Here is a 21,620-nt window from a genome sequence, read left to right as displayed (position 1 = left end):
CCAGCCCGGAGGTTGGTGTCGGGAATGAGGGTCTGACTCGAGTGGCACCAAACAGACCAGGTGCACGGCAGGGGCAACGGTGTTTATTTCTCCGCCAGGCATGGTCGGGGCCGGCCCCCTGCCCCCTGCCAGCACAGCACCCTGGGGCTCTCGTCCAACATGGGAAAACTGAGGCTCCTAATGACAGCTGAGGCCGAGGGCAGACACTTGGGCCCTTCACGCAGCAGTGGCAGGCATGGATGCCAGAGAGCAGGGCAGGCCTGCCCTGGAGGGGTGTCCTCCCCCCTGGATGCGCCCCCTTGTCCCCAGGGCTCCCGTGAGGGTGGGGCACCCAAGTAGCTCCGGGGTTGGACAGCTGGGGTTCAAACAGCTGAGAGGGACCGCCAGCCGGATCACTTGAAGCACTTCTCCGCCCTCCTCAGGCTCCCGGCTAAGTGATGCCGTGGTCTCGCTTCTTGCCACGCCAGGGGCTCTGGCGGGACCGCGGCCACAGGAGGCACTTCGGCAGGGGGGCAGGGCTCCCCTCCCCCGTCTCTCCAACAGGAGGGGCCGCAGGACACTGCCACTTGGCCTGTATAGCACCAGGCAGGCTGGGCCAGGCCCGAGGCCACACGGCAAGACCACCTCTCCCTGGCCGCCGGGCCGGCCTGGCACGGGCAGCTCTGGGGTGGGGGGGGGGGGGGGGCAGCGCCAGGCTCTCGCCCCGGGGAGAGGACGAGCCAGGCCGCACACCGAGTGGGGCAGCAAGCCCCTGGTCCTTCTCCTCGGAGTCCTTGCTGCCCCCCTCCCTGCCAGCTTGGGGCCACCTGGGAAGGGGCACCCCTTGGCCTCAACACCCAGAAGAGCTTGCGACAGTGGAGATTTTCTGTGGCAAAAGAACAGCAGCAGCTCGGGGAAGCAGAGCCCAGCAGTGACTGGGGCAGGAGGCCTTCCTGGAGCCGCCCCCTGGGGCCCCCCAGCCCTGCCCGCCCGCCCCGCCCCCCCGCCTTTCTAAACACAGGCCCGGCCTGGCGGTCGCCCGCTGACCTTATAAGGCGGCCTCTGGCTGAGCCACACCTCCCTGCCTGGGCTCCGGGGAGGCCCGCTAGCCGGGGGTCTTGGTGGCAAAGGTCAGGTAGCCGGTGTGGCCCACGGCCTCCTTCATGGGTGTGCCGCTGCGGAAGGGGCTGGCGTCGGGGCCGGCTTCGGGGCCCGGACCGGCCCCCAGGTCGGGCGCGGGCAGGCTGACGGTGCGCACGTTGTACACCCGGGGCAGCACCTCCAAGGTGCTCAGCTCTGAGAAGCCGCGGGCCGCCAGCGCCTGGCACGTGCGCTGCACCTGCTCGATGCACGGCGAGAAGGAGCAGAAGCGCCCACCTGCGGGGAGCCAGACGCGCAGTCAGGGGAGCCGGGCGGGGGGTGGGGTGGGGGCTCAGGAGCCAGCAGCCTGAGGGCTGGGGACTGCGGGCCGGGCGTGTGGGTGCCCGGCCACCGTCCCAGGCCCCGAGGCCGGCCGAGTCCTCCACCACGCAGAGCCTGGCAGCAGGGTGGAGGAGGGGCACAGGCCGGCGGGGCAGGGGCTCTCCGGGAGCCGCGTGGAAGGGGCCACTTAGACCAAGCCCACGACCCTTATTTCTTTGGCCTTTGGCAGGCGCTTCTACGGGGAAAGCCGAGGGTCGGGGCCAGGAGGAACAACGGGCTCAGGGGTCAGGGGTCAGGGCAGAGCCCTGTCCCAGCTGCAGGAGCGCCGTGCCCAGAAGAGCACTCACCACACGGCACGGTGGCAGTGGGGGACGGGGCTCACCGGCGGGCGGAGGCTGTTGCTGTCACAGGAAATTAGAGGCTGCCACCCGCTCTGGGGAACAGGAGGCACCGACGGCCAAGGATGACAGGGTGCAGGCGGGAGCTGACAGCCCCTTCCTGCCACCTCCCACCAGGGCCCACCTGCAGTGTCCCTCGGCCTGGCCCGCGTCCAGCCCACATCCCCATCCTAGCAAGGAGGGTATGGGGAATCCGAGGCGGGGGAAGGGATGTGGCCGGGCAAGTCCTGGAATGTCCCTGAGGCCTGGTCACCTCAGCCACACCTGGGGACACACCCAGGGACCGCCAGATGGATCTTCAGGAAGGGGTGAGTTTGGAGGAAGCACGAGCAGTTTGATGGCAACCTAGAGGGCACAGTGTCATCCCCAAGAAGGCACCTGGCCCCTGAGCGTACTGCTGGGGAGACAGGACCCTCTGGGCGAGGGCTAGAGCCTTCCGGCCGGACCGAGTCCCAGGGAGCCTGGGGACTGCGCTTCGCTGGGGTCGGGCTCACAGAGCAGGCAGGTATTGGAAAATACAAGGCCCATGAGCAAGAGACACAGAGAGAGCCCAAGGGAGGGGCTTGGAGGGGTATAGGGGGTGGGGTCCACGGATGGTGCAGCTCCCCCCGGCCAAGCACCAGGAGGGAGCCCCGACGACAGGAGGAAGGCTCGGGAGGGTGACCACTTGGACCTGGCATCATCTGGGGGTAAAGCTAGAAGGGGTGGAGGGGTGGGAAGCTGGGCTCAGCCCCTCCCGAGCCCCAGGCCACCTTGGCAGAGAGCAGGGACACGGCAGGGGACCCACTGGGACCCACTGCTGCTGCCTTGCTGTTTGAGGCGCGCCTTGGCACCTGTCTTTTGGGGGGGGGAGGGCAGCCCTCCCCCTGGGGGCGCCTGGGGTGGCTCTCCACCCTCCTCCCCACCCTCTGTCCTGCTCTGCTCCGCAGGGAGGAGGGAAGGGGCCCTGGCTGCCTGGGCTGGCTCCTTCTCCACAAAAGGGAAAAACCCAGGGCCTCACCAGCGCCTCCCTGGCTCAGAGCCAATGTTCCCGCCTCCTTCCCGCCTCCACATCTCGTATCTTCCCTAAAAGGGGCTACTCTGCTGGCTCGTGGCTGGTGGGGGGAGGGGAGACTCTTCGGGCAAGAGCTGGGGTCAGAGTCTGGAGTGCCCTGAGGCACAGGTGGCACCTCTAAGGTGGGGCTGCCACAGTCCCCAGGGAACTCAGATGCCTCCCAGCTCCAGGGGGTGGGGGGTGGGGGGGGAGCGGGGCAAGGCCGAAGAACACAGGCTCAGCTGGAGCCCGGTTCTCCCCAGTTCCTATTCCTCTCCACCTCCCCACGAGCCTTCGGCCAGCCTGACCCACCCCGACTTCAGGTCAAAAGGGGCCCTGGCCTGGCCACACTATGTGGCCTGTTGGCTTCTGACCTCTCTGGGCTTCAGACGACCCACACCCAAGGTCAGGCCCACACCAGAACCCCCAACGTACCTTCAACCTTGAGGGCGTCCCAGGCGTGGCCCACAGCCTCCCAAGGAGACGGGATGTCCAGGAAAACAGCATCAGCCACGTGGCTCACACCAAAGCCGCTGCGGCATACGTCCTGGTTGCGCACCGTCACCCAGCGGCCCACTCGGTGCTCCTGGAACTCCTCCCGGGCCTTCTCTGCCCGCTGCTGGTGAAACTCCACCGAGTGCAGGTGGCCCGTGGGCGCGATGGTGCGGATGAGCGCGTGGGACACGGAGCCGCTGCCAGTGCCTGGCAGGAAGGGACGGGTGTCAGGCAGGACTGCCGGGGACGCTTAAGAATCAACCCCACCCTTACTCTGGAAAAACCCACACGGGGCCCATGGGTCAGACGATCCTGGTCGCTAGTGGGCACCACTCCGGAACTGCCCGGCAGGTCCGGGCTGCCCACGGTTTTGTCACCGAGTCTGCACTGGGGCTGGGTGGGGACGCGACCGGCTGGGTTTGTTTTCGGGGTCTGCAGTGGGTCCGGGCGGCAGAGCGGCCGCCCTGCCCGATCCCAGCACCGGAGCAAACCCCGTCCCCGCCCCCCACTCCCCACCCCCCACCCGGTGGCTGGCCCCGAGTCCCCCAAGCTCGCTGCCCACTCAGAGGTCTGCCCACCTCCAGGCCACGTGGAGCGGGAGTGTGGTGTGCCTCCGCCCTCGCTTCGCCTGGTCTCACGGCACCAAGACACGGCAGCCGACTTGCCACCGGGCCCCACTCTTCCCCCACGTCGCCGTCCGCCAGTTCTCTTCCACTTGCCCTGGCCACTCCCCGGCTCCTGTCAGTGCTGCCCCTCCGCCTGACTTCTCACCTGGCTGTGCCCAGCTGGGGCTGCGTCCCCCCATGACCTCCCCCGCCCTGCGGTTTCGGGTGCCAGTCTTGATGCATCCAGGTCCCTTCGCTGCAGACTCCTATTGTCCAGCGCACACGCACGACCTCCCAACACCCGACAGCGCTCGGCGTTAACGAGGACAGAGCTGGATCCGCTCCAAGCCCGAACCCCTCCCGGCGGCCCTTCCTGCCCAGTCAACGACACCCACAGCTCGACCAGACATCGCAGGGGTGCCCCAGACTCCCCTCTCCCACCCCACATTCGGTCCACAGGTAGCTCCTGCCTCCCCGCCTCCACCCTGCCCCCGCGCAGCCTGGGCCCTCCCTCCTGGCTCCGTAACCGCCACCAGACAGGCGATTCTGTTCCCCTCGGTGAGACCCTGCTCTCGCCTCTCCACACGGGCACAGTCAGACCCGACCACCCTCCGAGCTGTGCCCGTTTCCTCCCGACCTCATTTCCTGCCCCTGCCACGTTGGCCTCCTTGCTGGGTCCTCACTCAGGGCCTCTGCACGGCTCACCCTTGGGGTGACACTCTCGCTTGCTTGGCTCTTGGTAGCGCCTCCTCCTCCTCGTTTCCAACTGAATGTCCCCATGCCAGAGGTCTTCCCGGACCGACCGAGGTGGAGGGACCTCTTGGAGCCACCCTCAAACACACAGTCCAGTTTTACTAGCCTCACAGTGATCACAGCACTGAAACAGTGACACTGGGCTTACTGTCCCCTCAGGGAAGGGGCAACCTGGCCTGTCTCGTTCACGGCTGTACCCGTAGTTCCTAGAGGGCAGCTGGCATATTAGAGCCCAGAAGCACGCCCACTGCACAGAGAGCAGTAGGGGATGGAGCTGGCTCGAGGGCCTGCTGCCCATCTGCCACCGGCTCCCCAAGTCCCCAGTGGCTGAGCAGCAGGCCTCTGCCTAGACCCCACTAACCCTCCGACCCACAGCCCAAGTTCTGCACCTGACTCTTCCCGTTTCAAAGTATCTGGCTGGCCAACATGGAGAAAGAGGCCTGAGAGGGATAAGATGGCCTCAAGTCCTCAGACCTGGAAGCAATGGTTCTGGGAACTCTTTGTGACCTTGGAGCCCAGCTGCACAGCCCATGAGGCACATGCTGGAAATATAGGTGCATCGGGCCTGGGCTGTTCCTGACCAGGCTGTATGCTTCAGTCTCCACCCCAGGTGGCCCCAGCACGTGTGTGTGTGTGTGTGTAAGGGCCAGGAACGACCTCAGGCCCTGGGCTCAGTGACAGCAGTGCTGGCCGACGATGAGCTTGAGATAGAGACTCCCCACCTACAATGAGTACCTCAGAGCAGCCCTGGTCTCCCTCCAGGAAGGGGAAACTCTCGGCCCTGGGGCTGGGTGGTCGGGGACTGCTGGGCCAGCCACTCTCTGCCCTCCTGTCAGCACAGAGGTAGCGACTGGCAGTCAGCACCTAGGCCAAAGCCAAGTGGCACTCTGGCCCTGCCTCGCCAAGGCAGGCAGGACTCTCACTGAACACCAGCTCCTCTGGGGGAAATCCCTGGTCCAGTGCCATCAACTCTCATTCAGATTACAGCACCTGCCTCCTAACTAGTGCTCCTGCTTCTGCCCTCACTCCCTGCAGTCAGCCCCCCCAAAACATTGGTAAAGTAGAAGCTGAGCAACCACGCCTGTCTTCAGGAAGGGCAGGATGGAGGCTGTCTGGATGCTGGGTCAGACTTTCATCTTCAAGTCAATTTTTCAGAACCAGGATTGAGGTAGCCCAAAGAACTCACCGGATTCACAGACCACAGAGCCAGGCCGAAGCTCCAGCATCATAGTGAGCAGAGCAATGTCAGTGGAGTAGAGGATCTGGGTGCGGTGTGGCAGGTTCAGTGTCCAGAGCTCAGGCGTGGGGTGGAGCACATACACCCAGCCACCTCGACCACAGGTCACCTTGGAGCCGAAGGGGCGGCCGATGAGGTCTACTGAGTGCCGCAGGACACCATGCCGGGTCTGGGTCTGTGCCCCCCGCTGCACACGCACTGCCACCATTGCACCGTGGCCCAGTGACAGGATGGCCGTGTCACCCTCTTTGATCAGCTCCTCATACGCCACGAAGCTCATGGTGTTGCTATCTGGCAGGTGCCTGAGACCTGGGAGAATGTGTGTGGGCATGAGCATGCAAAGGTGCCAAGAGGGTGCACCTGGGATCTGGGTGGAGGGCTGTGAGGCCCAGGTCCCAAGCGGTGAGGGTGGGGTGGCTGGCTCCGTCCCTGGCTCTGTCCAACAGGACGACCAACAGGGCTGCACCCTGCACTGACGTGTTAAGCCCTTCTTGGTCTAGGTCACGAATTAGAAGTCATCAGCCCAAATCACAGATGGAGAAACTCAAGCGGGGCAATGGCAAAGGACGAGCCCACGATTTCCTACTAAGGATCAGACCCTCTCATCACCCTTCTCGGGGACACCGACTCCCATTCTCCAGGTGTGAGAGGAGGGACCGGCCACCAGCGGGGCAGCGGTCAGTGGTCTGTGGTATCACCTGCAGGCCAGGCTTCATTCCACGGAACCCCCCTCACCCCAGTCTCCCCCAAAGCGGGCTTCCAGGCGGACGGGCGGCAAGGGGGGGATGCAGGAGAGGTAAGGGCCCCCCAGCAGAGGTTGGGGACGCGGCAGGCCGGGCCGGCACGGGGCGAGGGGGGGCCGCACCGAGTCTCACCCGCCAGGCTCGGCGGGCTCCCGCTGATGGACGCTCCGCACGTGGCCGCGCGACGCTGCCTCCGCACTTCCGGCTCCGGCGCGGCGCGGCGCCCGCGGATGGCGTCACGGCGCCCCGCCCCTCGCGCGCGGGATGCCGGGACCCGTGGGCAGCCCCTCCCGGCTGCGGAGCGCGCCTCCTGGGCGGCCTCTGCTCGCTACGACTTCGCTGTTTATACAAGCTCGTGCAAAGGACAAACGAGAAGTTCCAGCGTCCCCTCGGTCGGGCTGCTGTGGGCGGGGACCGGGGCAGGGCCTCGTAACGCACTCTTTTTGGCAGCCCTGAAGTCCCCGGAAAGGCTGGCCCTTTGCTAGCTGCCCACGCCCTACGAGGACACTTTGCCTTGGCCGTGTTGTCCCAGCAAACCACTCTGGGAACACCTCACACTGGGCCCCAGGATGAATTCCAGAAAATGGAATTGCAGATCAGAGGGTCGTCCCAGAAGGCTCTGGCCCGAAGGGTCTGCAGAAGTGGCCTTAGGCCAAGCCTCGCCTCCCCTGCAGGGGCACATTCTCCACTTCGGGGAGGCGGCGGGCTGTCCCCTCCCGGACCCGGGGCACAATGAGAGCTGCATGAACCGGGCTCACATTGGGGGTGCTGAGGACCAGGTGAGCAGCCTGAGCAGGCACACTGGGGGAAGGGCAGCGGGAACACAGCGGCAAAAAAAAGGGAAGCGGCAGCCCTGTTCTGTCTCAGCAGGGCTGATTCAGAGCCAGTTCCTCTGTAGAAAGGGCGTGGGGCGGAGCGGTGGACAGCAGGGGATATGGAATGCCTTCCTCTAGCACTCAGCTCCCAGCACCCTGGGCTCGTTCTGATAGAGCCCCTCAAGCCCACCTTGGGCTTAGTCTGGGCCCTACTAAATCGAGTGACTGTAGGCCACACCCCAGCCTGACAAAATGGGAGTGGCCAGGCCCCTGCAGGGCCAGCCTGTCCGTGGGGCACGATGAATTCTCCTTTTTCTGGGGCCAGGACTGCCAGGGTGCCTGTGGCCCTTGCCATGGGCCCCTCAGAGAGTCCAGGGTAGAAACCAGGTGCCTAACCTCAGCTCCCCCCACCATGCCTCTGCCCTGGCTGGGTCTGGGTCTGGGAACCTCTCAGGGGTAAGAAGGTAAGGGGACTTAGGTGGCCACCTAAGTGGGTTATTGTTCCTTTTCGGCCAGCACTCTGGCCACCAGCTGCCCACGTGGCTCATTATGGCCTTGCTGCTTCTTCCCCTTAACGTGGAGACAAGCCAGCCCCATCTACAGCTTGACAACCTCTGTTCCAGGTCACTCTGCTTCACTCTCTTGGTGATGCACCTGCCTGAATCACCCCCTAATTGCTCCACTGGGAGATTTCAACTTTCCACTTCTGGGGGTTCCTCTTCCCCAGCCTCTCAGCTGTGATATGGAGCTGAGGTTGGGCGCCTACTAAGAGCCTAAATTGGGACTTAGTGACTCGGCAGTGGTTTCCTGTGGTCCCAACTTCCCACTTGCCTCTCTGTCTGTGACTGGTTGGCTAGCTTCTCCAGTGCCCCCTCCTCTAGGTAGCCTACCCAGAGTTGCCCATCTGCTCCATCTGAGGCTGCCCCAGCCCTGAGCGGGATCCTTAGCCCTGCTCCCCCAAGCCCCAGCTGATTACTCAGGTCAGGTGGACACTTTGCCCAGGGCAGAGTTTGGATATTGGGACTCCCCTACCAAGAACTGGTTCTAAAGAATCCCAGGTAAGTATCATTATATTAAACCTTCTCCACAATCCTGTCAGGGTGGGGACCACTTTATGGAAACTCAGGCTAGGTAACTGCCTGAGGTCACAGCCAATGGGGGATTGGGATTTAAAGCCAGTAAACCTAACTTGAGAGAACCAATGGCAGATTTGAAGAAAGGTGGGAACAGGCAGGAAAAAGACCCTGGAGACAAGAGTCACAGGCACCCTGTCAGGAAGAGAGAAGCTGAAGATGTCCACGGTGGGGGGGGGGGGGGGGGGAGGCTGCACCTGGACCAGGTGCCCTGACATCCCCCTCTCTCTGAGTAGCCCAGGCTCTTACCCCATGGTGCTCAGTGACCCCAAAGCAGCCCCTACCCCTCTCCTGACTGCAACCAACTTCCCCTTTGGGTTCTTCAGGGCTCAGGGACGGGGCACCAGGAGCAAGCAATGCCCATCCTGTCTTTTAAGCACAGACTCTGAGAATGACCTCTGGCTCCTTGCCTGTCCCTCCCACTTGGCCTACCCCCCTGCATGCCCGGCGCTGCACCCCACTGGGCAGGCTGAGTTTGTGGATGAAAAGCTGGGGACTCCATTGAAGCTCCCCTCCCCCTCTAGGGCTGGCTGGTTAATGTGCAACCAGGTGTGATTTCTGAGGAACCTGGACCATAAACTCGTTGGGTGATGTCACCCAGCTTCTTGCCCAGACGCTGCCAAACCGGCTCCTTGGGCCCTGGGGAAAATGGAGGGTCCACAGACAAGAGCCAGGTCACTGGGGCAATGTTATTCTTGGTGAGGTGGAGGCTGGCACCGTCCAGGCCTCCCCACCCCTTGCTCCTCTGCTCTGGGACCACACAGGCTCCCAAGCAGCCCCTGGTAGGGAGCCATCCCCTGACATTTGGGTCTAAAGGCCTTGAAGGCCCCCTGCCCTTCCCCCATCGCAGCTGTTGACCACCCATGCTGTCAATCTAGTGCAGGCTGGGCTTGGCCAGCCCTGGGGGGCGGGGGGGGGGGGGTGGTCCCCAAGATGGGTCCCAGGTTAAGTTAGCTCAGGGCCAGGCACTCCAGGACCAGTGACGGGTTGCTGGACCTCTGACCTGTCTCTTCTGTCACCCATCTTCTGATCTGCCTTTGCTTATCTGCAAAAGGTTAAAACACCCCTCTCAGAGGCTGAGGATTTCTGGAGCCTCAAGCAGCAGTATCACAGGGCCTGACCTTGAGCAAGGCAACCCCAAACCTCTGGACCTCACCTCTCCAGCTTGGACCTTGCTTTTGGGGGGAGAGGGGATAGGACCCTTCCCTCCTCCCACCCAGCAGGTTAGGCCCTTGGTGGCCTGAGGGTGGCGTGGGGGACGGGTTGAGAAGCTGCAGAGGCTGAAGACAAAGAGGAAGCCCTGAGTGCCCCTCACCCCATGTCTGAAAGCCAAGTCTGCCTTCAGGTTTCCAGAAACAGAAACTTGAGCCCATCGGGCTTTTGGGGGTGGGGAGGTGGAAAAGGCAACTGCAGATTATTTCTAAAATGGGAGGAAGGGGCTTCAAGGGGCACAGGGGGCAGGAATTCCAGGCTTAAGGGACACCTGCTGTCTGGGCAGTCCTGCCCATTTGCCTCTTTACCTTGGTTTGTTTTATGTGTCTTAAGAAAATGTTGACTGGGAACAGGTCAAAGCACGCCAAGGTGAGCGAGGGAAGAGACAGAAGTCCCGTGTGTGGTAACCGCAGGGACAGCCTAGCGACATTCCACACCCACTGGTGCGCACACAGGCGGAGGTGAAGGGGCTTGCTCATCCTGTGCCTCTTTGCTCCAGTGCCGGTTCCTCAGAGGTACCAAATCCCCTGGAGCTCCTCGCTCCGCCTCTGCCCTGCCCCCAGCCCCCGCAGCACCCGTCTCCTCCCGGATGGCGACGTGATTTCATTCACGTGGCTGGTCACTCATGGCCAGCCTTCCAGCAGCAGTGTGATGTTCACCTTGCTGTCCCCCAGAGCTCACTGTGTGGTCCTGGAGGCGTTTTGTTACATACACACAGAGAAGGGTGTCCCCTCCTTTCTTGCTTTATTCACAAAACGATGCATGGCGTGCATTAACACACAAGCTCCAATTGACTCTTCTTTTTCTCTTTTCATTTTATTGCATGAAGGAATTGCACGACTACAAGTTAAAAGCAGACCCCAAATGGTTACATTATACAAGCTGTGGGGTTTTTTAACTTGTGGCAAGGGACAGAAGGGAAATTCTACTCGTTGCAAGGAAATCCTCACTTAAGCTTAATCAAAAGCACTTAAAACCCATGAAACTGGGGCGCCTGGCTGGCTCAGTCAGTGGAGCACGCGGCTCTTGATCTCAGGATCGTGAGTTCAAGCCTCAAGTTGAGGGAAGAGATTACTTAAAAAAAAAAAAAAAAAAAAAGGAGATGATAACAATAAAAAGAAAACCAAGTGGGTAACTTCAGCTAGGGCTCCTTTGCCACTCCAGTCTCCACGAGGAATTGGCATATGTTCTTGCACTGGTCACCCTGCGGCTGAATTACTTCTCCATATTCTGGGTGCTCAATTACACCACCATTGCAGGGGAATTTCTTAAACACCTTATTAGTTCCTTTTTGTTGTAATCATCAATGACCCCTTGGATAGTAGTAAGGGTCTCCCAGCCATTTCTCTGTTGGCTTCATATGTGGACAAGACCTTCAGTGTCCGCAGGAAGATCGTCACTCTTACTCACGTCGGCAAAGGGTTTGGAAGAGGGGATGTTCTGGATAGTGGACGTGGGATAGGATCTCTTTTCCGCCGTGAAGGTGGCCTGCAGAAGGCTCTCATGGGACAAGGCAGATGGATCTTCAAGAGGTGAGGGGGCCGAGGAGGAGGCTGCTGAGTCCTTGCTGGTGGCTCAGTGACTAAGGGTCTAACTCACTTTTAAAAATAGCTGTGTTAATACTCTACACTGGGGATGTGCCTTCCTACCCCTGGCCAGTCCCCAAGTGATGGGCATCGAGTTCATTTGTGTGTTTTCCCCACTGCACATCTCTACCTGCAGGGATGAGACGGTCCTTTCTAAAGGCTGGATTCCTAGAAGTGGGATTGCTGGGTCATGGAGTACAAACGTTTTTAATTTTAATAGATACTGCCAAATTACTTTTCAGAAAGGATGTAGCAGTTCACAGTTGCAGGCCGCGTGTGACCGTCTGTCTCTCCACATTCCAACCCATGGCTGACACTGGCTGGTGTGTCTTTCACATTTTTGCCATCTGGGTGTTTTGGGGGCAGTGGAAGTCCTTGTTTTAATTTGCACGATCCTCATTTCTAGCGAGTCGTTGTTGTTTTTTAAATCTCACATAGGCTTATTGTTTGTGTTTCCTCCCATCTTTGCTGAGAGTCTCTGGGGGACTACCTTTGGGGGTGGGGTGGGGAGATGAACTTGTCCCCTGTGGAAAGGGCCCAGGGCTGGGGTCTGGAGGCTCTGAGACCGTGCAGTCCCCAGCGGCCTCCCAGGGCCACATTGTTCTCTCACCTACCAGGAAAGGCTGGCCCCGGGGGTCTCTGGGTTGGGTCCCCTGGCGCCGGGGGACTTGCCCAAGGTCAAGGCACCACGGGTGCCACCCCACTGGGCCGCAGCCAGATTGCACCTCCCTCGAGCTTAGCTCTGCACCAAGATCGCCCGGGAGATGCCTGCGGGCACCTTGAGGAAGGTCGGCAGCTCCGGGCCAGCTCAGATGGGGCGGGGGTGGGGTGGGTGGGTGGAGGGGTTAGTACCTGCTGCGGGAGCCTGGGCCGGTCACGCCTGGACCCTCGTCGAGATCCAGGGACTGGCGGGGCTAGGGAGGGCAGGAGCAGGGCTGCAGATGAGCCCGAGCGTCTTCAAGTGCCCAGTGGCTCTTCTGCCTCAGTTTCCCGCCCGGAGGCAGCGCGGGGAGAACTACAGAATATCCAAGGGCCTGAGGCTTCAGCCGCGGGGTCTTGGGCGGGCGCCGGGTCGGATAGGCGGGCTGCGCGGGGTCCCAGCAAAGGGATAACAGGGGTGGGCGGCCGGGTGGGGGGGTTGTCGGGGGCTGCGGGTGGCGGACAAAGCGACGGCACCACCCCGCAGCGCGAACCAATGGAATGAATGGGCTATAAATAGCGGCCAATGGGCGGCCCGCGTCGCGCCCCTTAAGAGCCGCGGGAGCGCGGAGCCACCGCTGTTCGCCTGCGCCGCGCCCAGAGCTGCCGACCGACCGAGCGCCCCTGCCCCGCCCGGCTGCCCGGTGAGTGGGCCCGAGGGCTGGGGGGAGGGGGGGCGGCCGCCTGGGCGCCGGGGTGGGGGCGCTGCGCACGGAAGGAGCTCGTGGGCAGCAAAGTCGTGCACGCCGGGGTCCGCCGCCCGGAGCGCGCGCGCCGGCTGGGCCTGGGGTCCTGGCGGTGCGGGAGTCTCCCCCGCGCGCGCGCTGCGGACCCCTCTGACCTTGGCCGCGCGCCCCAGGGTGACCAGGAGCAGGGGCAACGAGGCCCTGAATGGTCCGCAGGTCCCTGGGGGGCCGGTGCGCCGGGTCCCCGCTGACCCTCGAGTCTCCCCGCAGCCTTCCGCTCGCCGCCGCCATGCCCTTCTCCAATAGCCACAACGCGCTGAAGCTGCGCTTCCCGGCCGAGGACGAGTTCCCCGACCTCAGCGGCCACAACAACCACATGGCCAAGGTGCTGACCCCCGAGCTGTACGCGGAGCTGCGCGCCAAGTGCACGCCGAGCGGCTTCACACTGGACGACGTCATCCAGACCGGCGTGGATAACCCGGGTACGCGCACCTCGGTCCCGGGGTCAGGGTACCGGGTCGCCTTATCTGCAAGACACTCCCCTGGGGCTCGGGCCCAGCGCCTCCCCTAGAACCCCTCCCAGGCTAGGGTTCCCGCGGCGCCCCCTTCCCGCGAACAACCTCAGGGTCCTGAGGGGCTCGGTCAGGCCTGGCAGTGACGCCACTGTCCCCATTCCACGCTCCCCCCAGGTCACCCCTATATCATGACCGTGGGCTGCGTGGCAGGCGATGAGGAATCCTATGACGTGTTCAAGGAGCTCTTTGACCCCATCATCGAGGACCGGCACGGAGGCTACAAGCCCAGCGACGAGCACAAGACCGACCTCAATCCCGACAACCTGCAGGTACGAGGTTGGCCCCGAGGTGGCTCCGGGTGGCGGGGTGGGCTGGGGAGGGGTCCCCCAGCGCTCACCCCCGCTCTGCCCCCAGGGCGGCGACGACCTGGACCCTAACTACGTGCTGAGCTCGCGGGTGCGCACGGGTCGCAGCATCCGCGGCTTCTGCCTCCCCCCGCACTGCAGCCGCGGGGAGCGCCGAGCCATCGAGAAGCTCGCAGTGGAAGGTAGGGGTCGCACCTCTGTCCCCGTGCGGCTTGTTAACCAGTCACCCCAGTCACCTGAGCCGCCGCTGCCGCGCTCTTATCTGCGCGCCGGGTCCGGTTTCCCGGGGGGACTGCGGCCTGGGGCCCTGCGAGGGCCGGCCCGGCCGGGGCTCCCACAAAGCTGGGCGGGCGTGAGCACAGGGGCTCCCGTGTGCCCTTCTGAGCGCGCCCCTCCGCAGCTCTGGCGAGCCTGGACGGCGACCTGGCCGGCAGGTACTACGCGCTCAAGAGCATGACCGAGGCAGAGCAGCAGCAGCTCATCGACGACCACTTCCTCTTCGACAAGCCCGTGTCGCCCCTGCTGCTGGCCTCCGGCATGGCCCGCGACTGGCCCGATGCCCGTGGCATCTGGTGCGTGCCCAACTCCTCTCGTGGGTCCCCCCCCCCCCCCCCCACTCCCCTTCCCCTCCTCCCCTTGGCCCTCCCCACGCCAAGGCCAGGCTGAGGAGGAAGGAAGAGGGAGGAGCCGTGCTCCTAGGACAGGTTTGGTGCTTCCCAGGCCTCCTCGCAGGTGACCTTGACCACACAGGTGCATCAAGGGACGCCAGCTGGTAGAGGCTGAGGCCTCGTGGGATCTTGGAGGTGGGCATTGGGTCGCTTTGACTGCTCTCCTCCACCCTCCTCTTGGGAGCCGGAGCTTCTGGTTTTCTCACCCCTTTCCCCGCAGGGACTCTGCCAGGTGCTGGGTGACGCAGACACTTCCTAGTGGGAGTGGGAGTGGGGGTGAGGGTGGGGAAGGCTTACAGCTCCTGCCTCCACTGTGTGCGTAGGGAGGCTTCTGCGCCCAGATACAGCGGTCCTCTTGCCCCTTACCTCCTAGGTGGGGCCCTCGTCCCTCCCCCACACCCAGGCCACGCGGCACATGACTGGCTAGAGGCTAGGGCACAGCTCCGGGCTTTTTGGACTCTCTCTGAGGTGTCCTGGCTTCCCTGCCTACCTCCAGAGTGTGGTCCTGGCAGAAGCCCAAGCTTCTGGGTACAGCCGGATGGAACACCTCAGGGACTTGGAAAGTTCCTGGGGTCTGGGGACCCCCTAGAGCTTTTTTCTGGATGTGCTCTGAGACCTCCAAGGAGGAGGCTTGACCGTGCCCCTCCCCCAGGCACAATGACAATAAGACCTTCCTGGTGTGGATCAACGAGGAAGACCACCTTCGGGTCATCTCCATGCAGAAGGGGGGCAACATGAAGGAGGTGTTCACTCGCTTCTGCAATGGCCTCACCCAGGTCAGGCCTGACCATCCCCAAACTGGGCTGGCACGAGTGGGGTCTGGGACCAGGGAGGGCGCAGGGCCGAGCCCCAGAGCTCAGGCCAGGATGTGGGCGTCCCATCAGTCCCCCTGGGAGCCCTGGTCTCCGTTACCTCAGGGTCCTGCCAGGGGACTCCTGGGTCCGAGGGTGTCCCCCACCTGGTGCCTTGGAGGTGCCCCTCAGCCAGGCCAACCCTGTCTCACCTTCTCCACCTCCAGATTGAAACGCTCTTCAAGTCTAAGAACTACGAATTCATGTGGAACCCTCACCTGGGCTACATCCTGACCTGCCCGTCCAATCTGGGCACAGGGCTGCGGGCAGGTGTGCACATCAAGCTGCCCCACCTGGGCAAGCATGAGAAGTTCCCGGAGGTGCTCAAGCGGCTGCGGCTTCAGAAACGAGGCACAGGTGAATGGGGCAGGTGGTCTTCTCCCCCTGGGGCAGCCCCCCACCCCAGTCCTGCTGACCTGGCTGTCTCCCCAGGTGGTGTGGACACAGCTGCTGTGGGTGGGGTCTTCGACGTCTCCAACGCAGACCGCCTGGGCTTCTCGGAGGTGGAGCTGGTACAGATGGTGGTGGACGGCGTGAAGCTGCTCATCGAGATGGAGCAGCGGCTGGAGCAGGGCCAGGCCATTGATGACCTCGTGCCTGCCCAGAAGTGAAACCCTGGCCTGCACCTGCCACCACCACCACCAGCCCCGCTGCTTCCTAACTTATTGCCCGGGCAGTGCCCACCACGCACCCTGATGTCCGCCGCCTGGCGGCTGAGCCCTTAGCCTCGCTGTAGAGACTTCCGTCGCCCTTGGTAGAGTTTATTTTTGTGATGGCTAAGATGTTGCTGATGCTGGAATAAACTAGGGTTTCGGCCTGCCACGAGTCTCCGAGTAGTGGCTCCCCTTTCCCGTGGCTGTTCTGGGACCCAGGAGCCAGGATCTGAGGGCCTCAATCCTGGATCTACCCTTTCTGCTTCACTTTCCTTAAGAAGGGACAAAGTCAGGAGGCAGTCACTGTGCCATCCTGTCTACTTGGCTTCCCTGCAGCCCTGGGATGGGCTGGGGGGGTGGAGGGGCCAGGAGGGGGAGGAGCTCTAGGGTGACAGAGCCCCAGCCAGAGCATCTAAGGGCATTTGGGCCCTGGGAGGTGGAGCCTGGCACTTTTGCTCAACCCCATCCGGCAGTGTGGGAGGAGGTGTGGATGCCGTGAGGGGAGGGTGGGTCTTGCCCCCCTAATCTAGTTCCTTTTCCAGTCGGTCTCTGCCACCTCTCCCCCCCACCTACAAGAGCCCCTAAATAATCCCTCTCCTCTGCTTCCCTTCCTCACAGCCTTAGGCAGGGCAGACAGTACCCCCTTCTTGCTGCCCCCAGGCCCAGCCCTTCGGTCCCTTTCAGAAAGCCCTGGGACCCCTTTGGAACGCCCTCCTCCTTGCAGCCCCCTCTCCAGGACCCTCAGGTGCTCCACCCCTTGGCCTCCCATGGTGGGTCCTCAACATAAGGTCCCTGGGCGGGAGGGTGGGTTGGGGTCTCGCTTTCCCAGCCACTCTACAGCTGCCACAGTTCCCGACTGATCTCACACCATGGTGGGCTGGGGGCGTAGAGGTGGAACCTGTAAGCCAGCCAAGGGTAGGGCTTGTCCCCCAGCTCCACAGCTCTGTGGACAGTCTGTGCTGCCACCTGCCGGCCAGGGCCACCTCTATCCTGGTCTCCCACCCCCAACAGAATCTGGGGTACCCCAACTCCTCACGCTTTGGGTCAGCAGGCCCTAATCCCCACCAAGGTTACCCTGCAACTAGGAAGAGAACTGGGCATGGCCTTCGTGCCCACTATGTCCTGGGCTGGGCAGTCTTTCCTGCCCCAGGAGCAGGGGCAGCTGGCCAACCCAGACCCTGGGGCCCAGGACAAGCAGGCTGGGTGGACAGCAGTGGAGTAGAAGCAGCTCCATCTGCCTTAGTGGCCAGGTTTGAGCTGAGGGGCCCACCCAGGCCATGTGCTGGCAGGGGAGGGTTTCCAGGAGCCTCTGCTGGGGGAAGAGGCACAGGCACGGAAGCCAGGTGAGTGAAAGCTGGGGTGGGATGGGCAGAGTAGGGGGCAGGCCTCCTGGGGCACAAGGTTGGCAGGGAGAGGATCTCTGAACCCACCCTTTATTTAGGTCAGGGGCTGGCACTTGGTTCCCTCCTCGGCTGACCGGTGTGGGTCACACATCAGGTAGGGCTCACCTTTTCTCACCTTCAGTGTCCTCCTCTGGTCAGTGGGCACTGGGCCGGGGCACACAGTACACTGTAGACTGTGGAGTCTGGTAATTTGGGAGAAAGGGCTGTGAGGAGCACAGGAAGAACGTCCTCTGGAAAGGCCTCAGGCTGCGTGTGCCCATGCTGGGGGGCCCTTGTCCAGAAGGCCCTCCTGCTTGCACAGGCTCAGTGATGGGCCACTGTCCCCACTCCACCCTGAGGTGCGTACAGGCACCTGGGGGCCTAGTCAGGCAGGCACATGGCTTCCTGATCGTCTCCACACTGTCTGGACCGTTAAGAGTGGGACAGTCCCTTAACTACCAGTGGTTCCATAAGACAAGCTGCAACCTCCAATCACCTCTCAACAGGACACCCAGGGAGGCCCCAGACTTCTTCCAGGCAGTAAAAGCTGCTCCCGGGAGCCCCAAGGGCCCCTACCGTTCTCCCCTGTGCTGCGGCACACAGTGCTGGGCCCTCTCAGGGGGCTGGGCAAGCAGGGGAGCCGCTCCCCACGGCCCTCTGGGAGGAGCCTCGCCACGGGCCCAGAGCTACACGTGCTTCTATGGGCCACTTGTTTTTCTACCTGTAATATTCTCTTTGCTCACTTTTATTCTCATTTATTTTATCCTGCTCTATTGAACACACTTTTTAGCTGAGTCCATTCTTTTTGGAACAAGGCAGGGCTTACTATGCTCTCCCCTCAGTGGGGGTACCTCTGCTTCCCAGTCCATGGGACAGACTCCCTACAACCTCCTCCCTTTCCTCTGCATTCATAGGACTCTTACACAGGGTGAATTTAACTTTCCTCGAAGTCACAGTCAATATGGGGAGTCTAAGAAACACCCTACCACACAACACAGACGAACGCACTTTTATTCACTGTCTTGGATGGACCACACCCATCAGCAGCACTAGAAGCATCCGTTCTTGCACCTTGGCCATGGCCCAGCTAGGACATGACCCCATGGCAGGGTTTCTCAATGGCACCCACTCACGGTCAGGCAGGATGACTCCGGGCAGGGGTTTCCCCTGAGCACTGCAGCTCAGCCTCCAACCTCTAGATGCCAGCAGTTGTTATCCACCCACCCTGTAACAACAGAAATTATCGGCAGACTTGGCCAAAAGTCCCCTGAGGGCCAAAATCCACGCCTGCCTCTTTGAATAGGGTTTACACTTTTTTTCCCCTTTTTTATTTAAAAAAAAAAATTTTTTTTTTCCAACGTTTTTTATTTATTTTTGGGACAGAGAGAGACAGAGCATGAACGGGGGAGGGGCAGAGAGAGAGGGAGACACAGAATCGGAAACAGGCTCCAGGCTCCGAGCCATCAGCCCAGAGCCCGACGCGGGGCTCGAACTCACGGACCGCGAGATCGTGACCTGGCTGAAGTCGGACGCTTAACTGACTGCGCCACCCAGGCGCCCCTCCCCTTTTTTAAAAGTAAGCTCGGGGCTTCTGGGTGGCTCAGTCGGTTAAGCATCCGACTTCAGCTCAGGTCACGATCTCACGGTCCGTGGGTTCGAGCCCCGCGTCGGGCTCTGGGCTGATGGCTCAGAGCCTGGAGCCTGCTTCGGATTCTGTGTCTCCCTCTCTCTGTCCCTCCCCCATTCATGCTCTGTCTCTGTCTTAAAAATAAATAAACGTTAAAAAAAAATTAAAATGGGGCGCCTGGGTGGCTCAGTTGGTTAAGCGTCCGACTTCGGCTCAGGTCATGATGTCACAGTCTGTGAGTTCGAGCCCCGCGTCGGGCTCTGTGCTGACAGCTCGGAGCCTGGAGCCTGCTTCGGATTCTGTGTCTCCCTCTCTCTCTGACCCTCCCCCGTTCATGCTCTATCTCTCTGTCTCAAAAATAAACAAACATTAAAAAAATAAAAATAAAAAAAAATAAAGTAAGCTCTATGCCCAATGTGAGGCTCAAACTCACAACCCCAAGAACAAGAGTCACATGCTCTACAGACTGAGCCAGCCAGGTGCCCCATGCTCCAACTGCCTCTCTGAGAACCACTGCCCTACAGAAATAATGAAAAAGTACAATCACTCCAGAACAGGGAGGAACTGATGGGTCAGGACTGCCAACAAGAAAGGCTGGTTAAAAATCCAGGCCACCTCCCTCAATGAGGCACCATGCAGGCATCCCAACAGCATGAAGAACTCAGTGAGATGGCAGCATGCTTAAAAAAATGGAAGTAAAAGCAAGTTATAAAACAGCTTGTACTGTGGATCCCGGAGCATGTATGGAAAAATCCCAAAGAACAGTAGTTAACTGTGGGTGGTGGGGTAACAGGTGATTTCCTTCTTTATACTTTGTTTTCCAAATTTTCTACAGTGAACATGTATTACTTATATAAGCTGAAACAAATTCTTTTTTTAAGTGGTGTTTAAAAAGATGCTCTAATGTGTCACAGTTCGTGGGAGCCCACTGAGGCAGGACTTCATTGTCACCACCCCTCATTTAGTCTGTGTGAACGGATCACTGCCCCTCCGCCCCCAGCGTGGGGCGGGGAGGGAACCGGATGCTAGGAGAGGAGGGAAGACTGGCTCAGGGTCACCAGTTTGAGACCACCCGGTTCGAAGTGCTGGGCTCTTTTCCCCGCTCTTTAACTTTTCAGAACATCCAGACCTCCAGCGTGCAGCCCCTGCTGCTCTTAGCAGGCGCTGCATAGGCGGCAGGTGCCTGGAAGGTGCCTCATCCTGCATTTCTATTTGGAGCTGCCTGATGCCTACAGTAAGGCCTCCCGAAGCACCCTTGGGGCTGCACCCTGCACCCACACAGAGTCTGAACTAATTTCCTTTTCTATAGGTGACAAAAGGAAGCAATTTTTGATCGGCAAGAGTTGTCTTTCTGGCTGAGAGGTTTCCATGGAGCAGGGGTGGGGCAGGGGGAGCAATTCCGTTTGGAGCTGTGAATTTTACATGTGGATTGGATGACAAAAACCTTGGTTCCCAAGTCTGGCTAGAGCCTTTTTTTTTTTTTTCTTAATGTTTATTTATTTTTGAGAGAGAGAGAGACAGAGTGAGAGCAGGGAAGGGGCAGACAGAGAGGGAGACAGAATCCGAAGCAGGCTCCAGGCTCTGAGCTGTCAGCACAGAGCCCGACGTGGGGCTCGAACTCACAAACCGCGAGATCATGACTTGAGCCGAAGTCTGATGCTTAACCGACTGAGGGCGCCCCAAGGCTAGAGACTTTCTGTAGGGATCCGTGCACAGCGTTTGGACTCTTCCCCGCTCCCCACCCCCCCCAAACTTGTCTTTGTGGAGCTCGTTCTGCTTTACTGAAGACACAGAGAAGCAAAGACCATGTTCCTGGTTTTAGAAGTCCTGACTTTCATATCCTTCTCTGAGTTGGGGCTTGTAAAATCTAACGCTCAACTTAATTAAACAATGACCCTTAAGACCCAGAAGAGCTAGAAGTATTTGTAGCTCTTCCCACTGCTGATGAATCTGTGTGGAGTTGGCCGCTTGTCTCCTAGCAGCCATTTTTCCCTTCCGCTTTGGTAACAAAACCCTGGTTTTGAGGCTGGCATGCGGCCGTCGGGCTAGAGAAGCACATTCTCAAGATGCCCCGGAGGCAGCTGTAACCACGGGCATGAAATGCTCCAGCAGCCATCCTGGGATGGGAGACAAGCGCCACCTGAGCCCAGCAAACAGAATGCGCCCTCATGTGCGGGACCCGGTGGTACACACGTGAGGCGGCCAGCACCACTCCTCAGGTGGCAGTGGGGGCTGGGGCTGGGACGCTGCTCTGCCGCTCACGAACCCTACTTCGAGGTGGGGCCTGGCTTGGTGCTTGCTGCCGTGGCAGGGCTTAACAGGTCAATTTGTCCAAAAATGTCATTGGAACTAGATCCAGTGGCTCCAGAAACACAGGCTGGCTTTGCCCGCATCCACCCCCCATGCTGATGTGCATGCAGACTGCAGATGGCACATGTGAGACCAGGGACACACAGCAGAGGTGCCAACCCCTCCAGACCTGGTCTAGCCGGGAGCCCCCTGCTGCACGCCTGTGTCCTGGTTTTGGTCCCACCTCCCTGCCTGCCCTAGCCCTCCTTTCCAGAACGACCTCTATCAGTCCCCTCCCCTCTATCATTCTCCTCGGGCTTCACCCTTTAGGCATGCCCCCTGGCCCTGTCACATACTTGCTTCACTGAGAGTGTCCTCTCTGAGAACACGGACTGTGGGGTCAGGCTTTGGGTCTCCCCCCACCCACCCCACCCCCACCCCAAACGGACTGCTCCCATTACTGGTGAAGGTGGT

The 21,620-nt window shown here is 61.1% G+C and overlaps 2 protein-coding genes, 1 long non-coding RNA gene and 1 pseudogene across 5 annotated transcripts in view; 1 reads left to right on the top strand and 3 right to left on the bottom strand.

Moving 5' to 3' along the window:
- Window positions 1-67: 67 nt before the first annotated feature.
- Window positions 68-6,995, bottom strand: TRMT61A (tRNA methyltransferase 61A). Of its 3 annotated transcripts, none has more exons than XM_019434148.2 (4): window positions 6,788-6,995; window positions 5,872-6,231; window positions 3,268-3,534; window positions 68-1,356 (listed from the first exon to the last, which is right to left on the bottom strand). In XM_019434148.2, exons 2-4 carry the CDS (start codon window positions 6,200-6,202, stop codon window positions 1,085-1,087), a joined length of 870 nt encoding a protein of 289 aa, XP_019289693.1. In that variant the 5' UTR covers window positions 6,203-6,231; window positions 6,788-6,995; the 3' UTR covers window positions 68-1,084. The 3 variants fall into 3 exon arrangements, with proteins under 3 accessions (XP_019289693.1, XP_019289692.1, XP_019289691.1); XM_019434147.2 differs by having other exon boundaries at window positions 6,798-6,905; XM_019434146.2 differs by lacking the exon at window positions 6,788-6,995 and having other exon boundaries at window positions 5,872-6,781.
- A 3,528-nt stretch (window positions 6,996-10,523) lies between these two features.
- LOC109257768 (eukaryotic translation initiation factor 1b-like) lies at window positions 10,524-13,087 on the bottom strand (annotated as a pseudogene).
- CKB (creatine kinase B) lies at window positions 12,620-16,015 on the top strand. Its single transcript, XM_053889871.1, has 8 exons — window positions 12,620-12,754; window positions 13,067-13,278; window positions 13,486-13,640; window positions 13,726-13,858; window positions 14,077-14,248; window positions 14,997-15,120; window positions 15,363-15,552; window positions 15,628-16,015. Exons 2-8 carry the CDS (start codon window positions 13,086-13,088, stop codon window positions 15,804-15,806), a joined length of 1,146 nt encoding a protein of 381 aa, XP_053745846.1. The 5' UTR covers window positions 12,620-12,754; window positions 13,067-13,085; the 3' UTR covers window positions 15,807-16,015.
- Window positions 16,016-18,224: 2,209 nt separating this feature from the next.
- Window positions 18,225-21,620, bottom strand: part of LOC128773071 (uncharacterized) — a 10,180-nt gene continuing 6,784 nt past the window's right edge. Inside the window, exon 2 of the long non-coding RNA XR_008417380.1 lies at window positions 18,225-18,455. This is a non-coding gene — a long non-coding RNA (uncharacterized LOC128773071). The remainder of the gene's footprint in view (window positions 18,456-21,620) is intronic.

This window comes from Panthera pardus, unplaced genomic scaffold (assembly GCF_024362965.1).
Source record: "Panthera pardus isolate Hobbes unplaced genomic scaffold, ASM2436296v1 HiC_scaffold_24, whole genome shotgun sequence".
Classification (NCBI taxonomy): domain Eukaryota; kingdom Metazoa; phylum Chordata; class Mammalia; order Carnivora; family Felidae; genus Panthera; species Panthera pardus.
The sequence above is the reverse complement of the archived record's forward strand: the minus strand, read 5'-3'. Positions and strand labels throughout refer to the sequence as shown.

What these genes read in the sequence shown, in the direction of transcription:
- TRMT61A (XM_019434146.2), bottom strand. Translation starts at nt 6,259, where the DNA reads ATGCTCATGCCCACACACATTCTCCCAGGTCTCAGGCACCTGCCAGAT. An exon ending in CTCTGTGGTCTGTGAATCCG is followed by an intron (nt 3,535 to 5,871) that starts GTGAGTTCTTTG and finishes CCTTCCTGCCAG; the next exon opens with GCACTGGCAGCGGCTCCGTG. An exon ending in GGACGCCCTCAAGGTTGAAG is followed by an intron (nt 1,357 to 3,267) that starts GTACGTTGGGGG and finishes GGCTCCCCGCAG; the next exon opens with GTGGGCGCTTCTGCTCCTTC.
- CKB (XM_053889871.1), top strand. Translation starts at nt 13,086, where the DNA reads ATGCCCTTCTCCAATAGCCACAACGCGCTGAAGCTGCGCTTCCCGGCC. An exon ending in TCAATCCCGACAACCTGCAG is followed by an intron (nt 13,641 to 13,725) that starts GTACGAGGTTGG and finishes CTCTGCCCCCAG; the next exon opens with GGCGGCGACGACCTGGACCC. An exon ending in TCTGCAATGGCCTCACCCAG is followed by an intron (nt 15,121 to 15,362) that starts GTCAGGCCTGAC and finishes CTCCACCTCCAG; the next exon opens with ATTGAAACGCTCTTCAAGTC.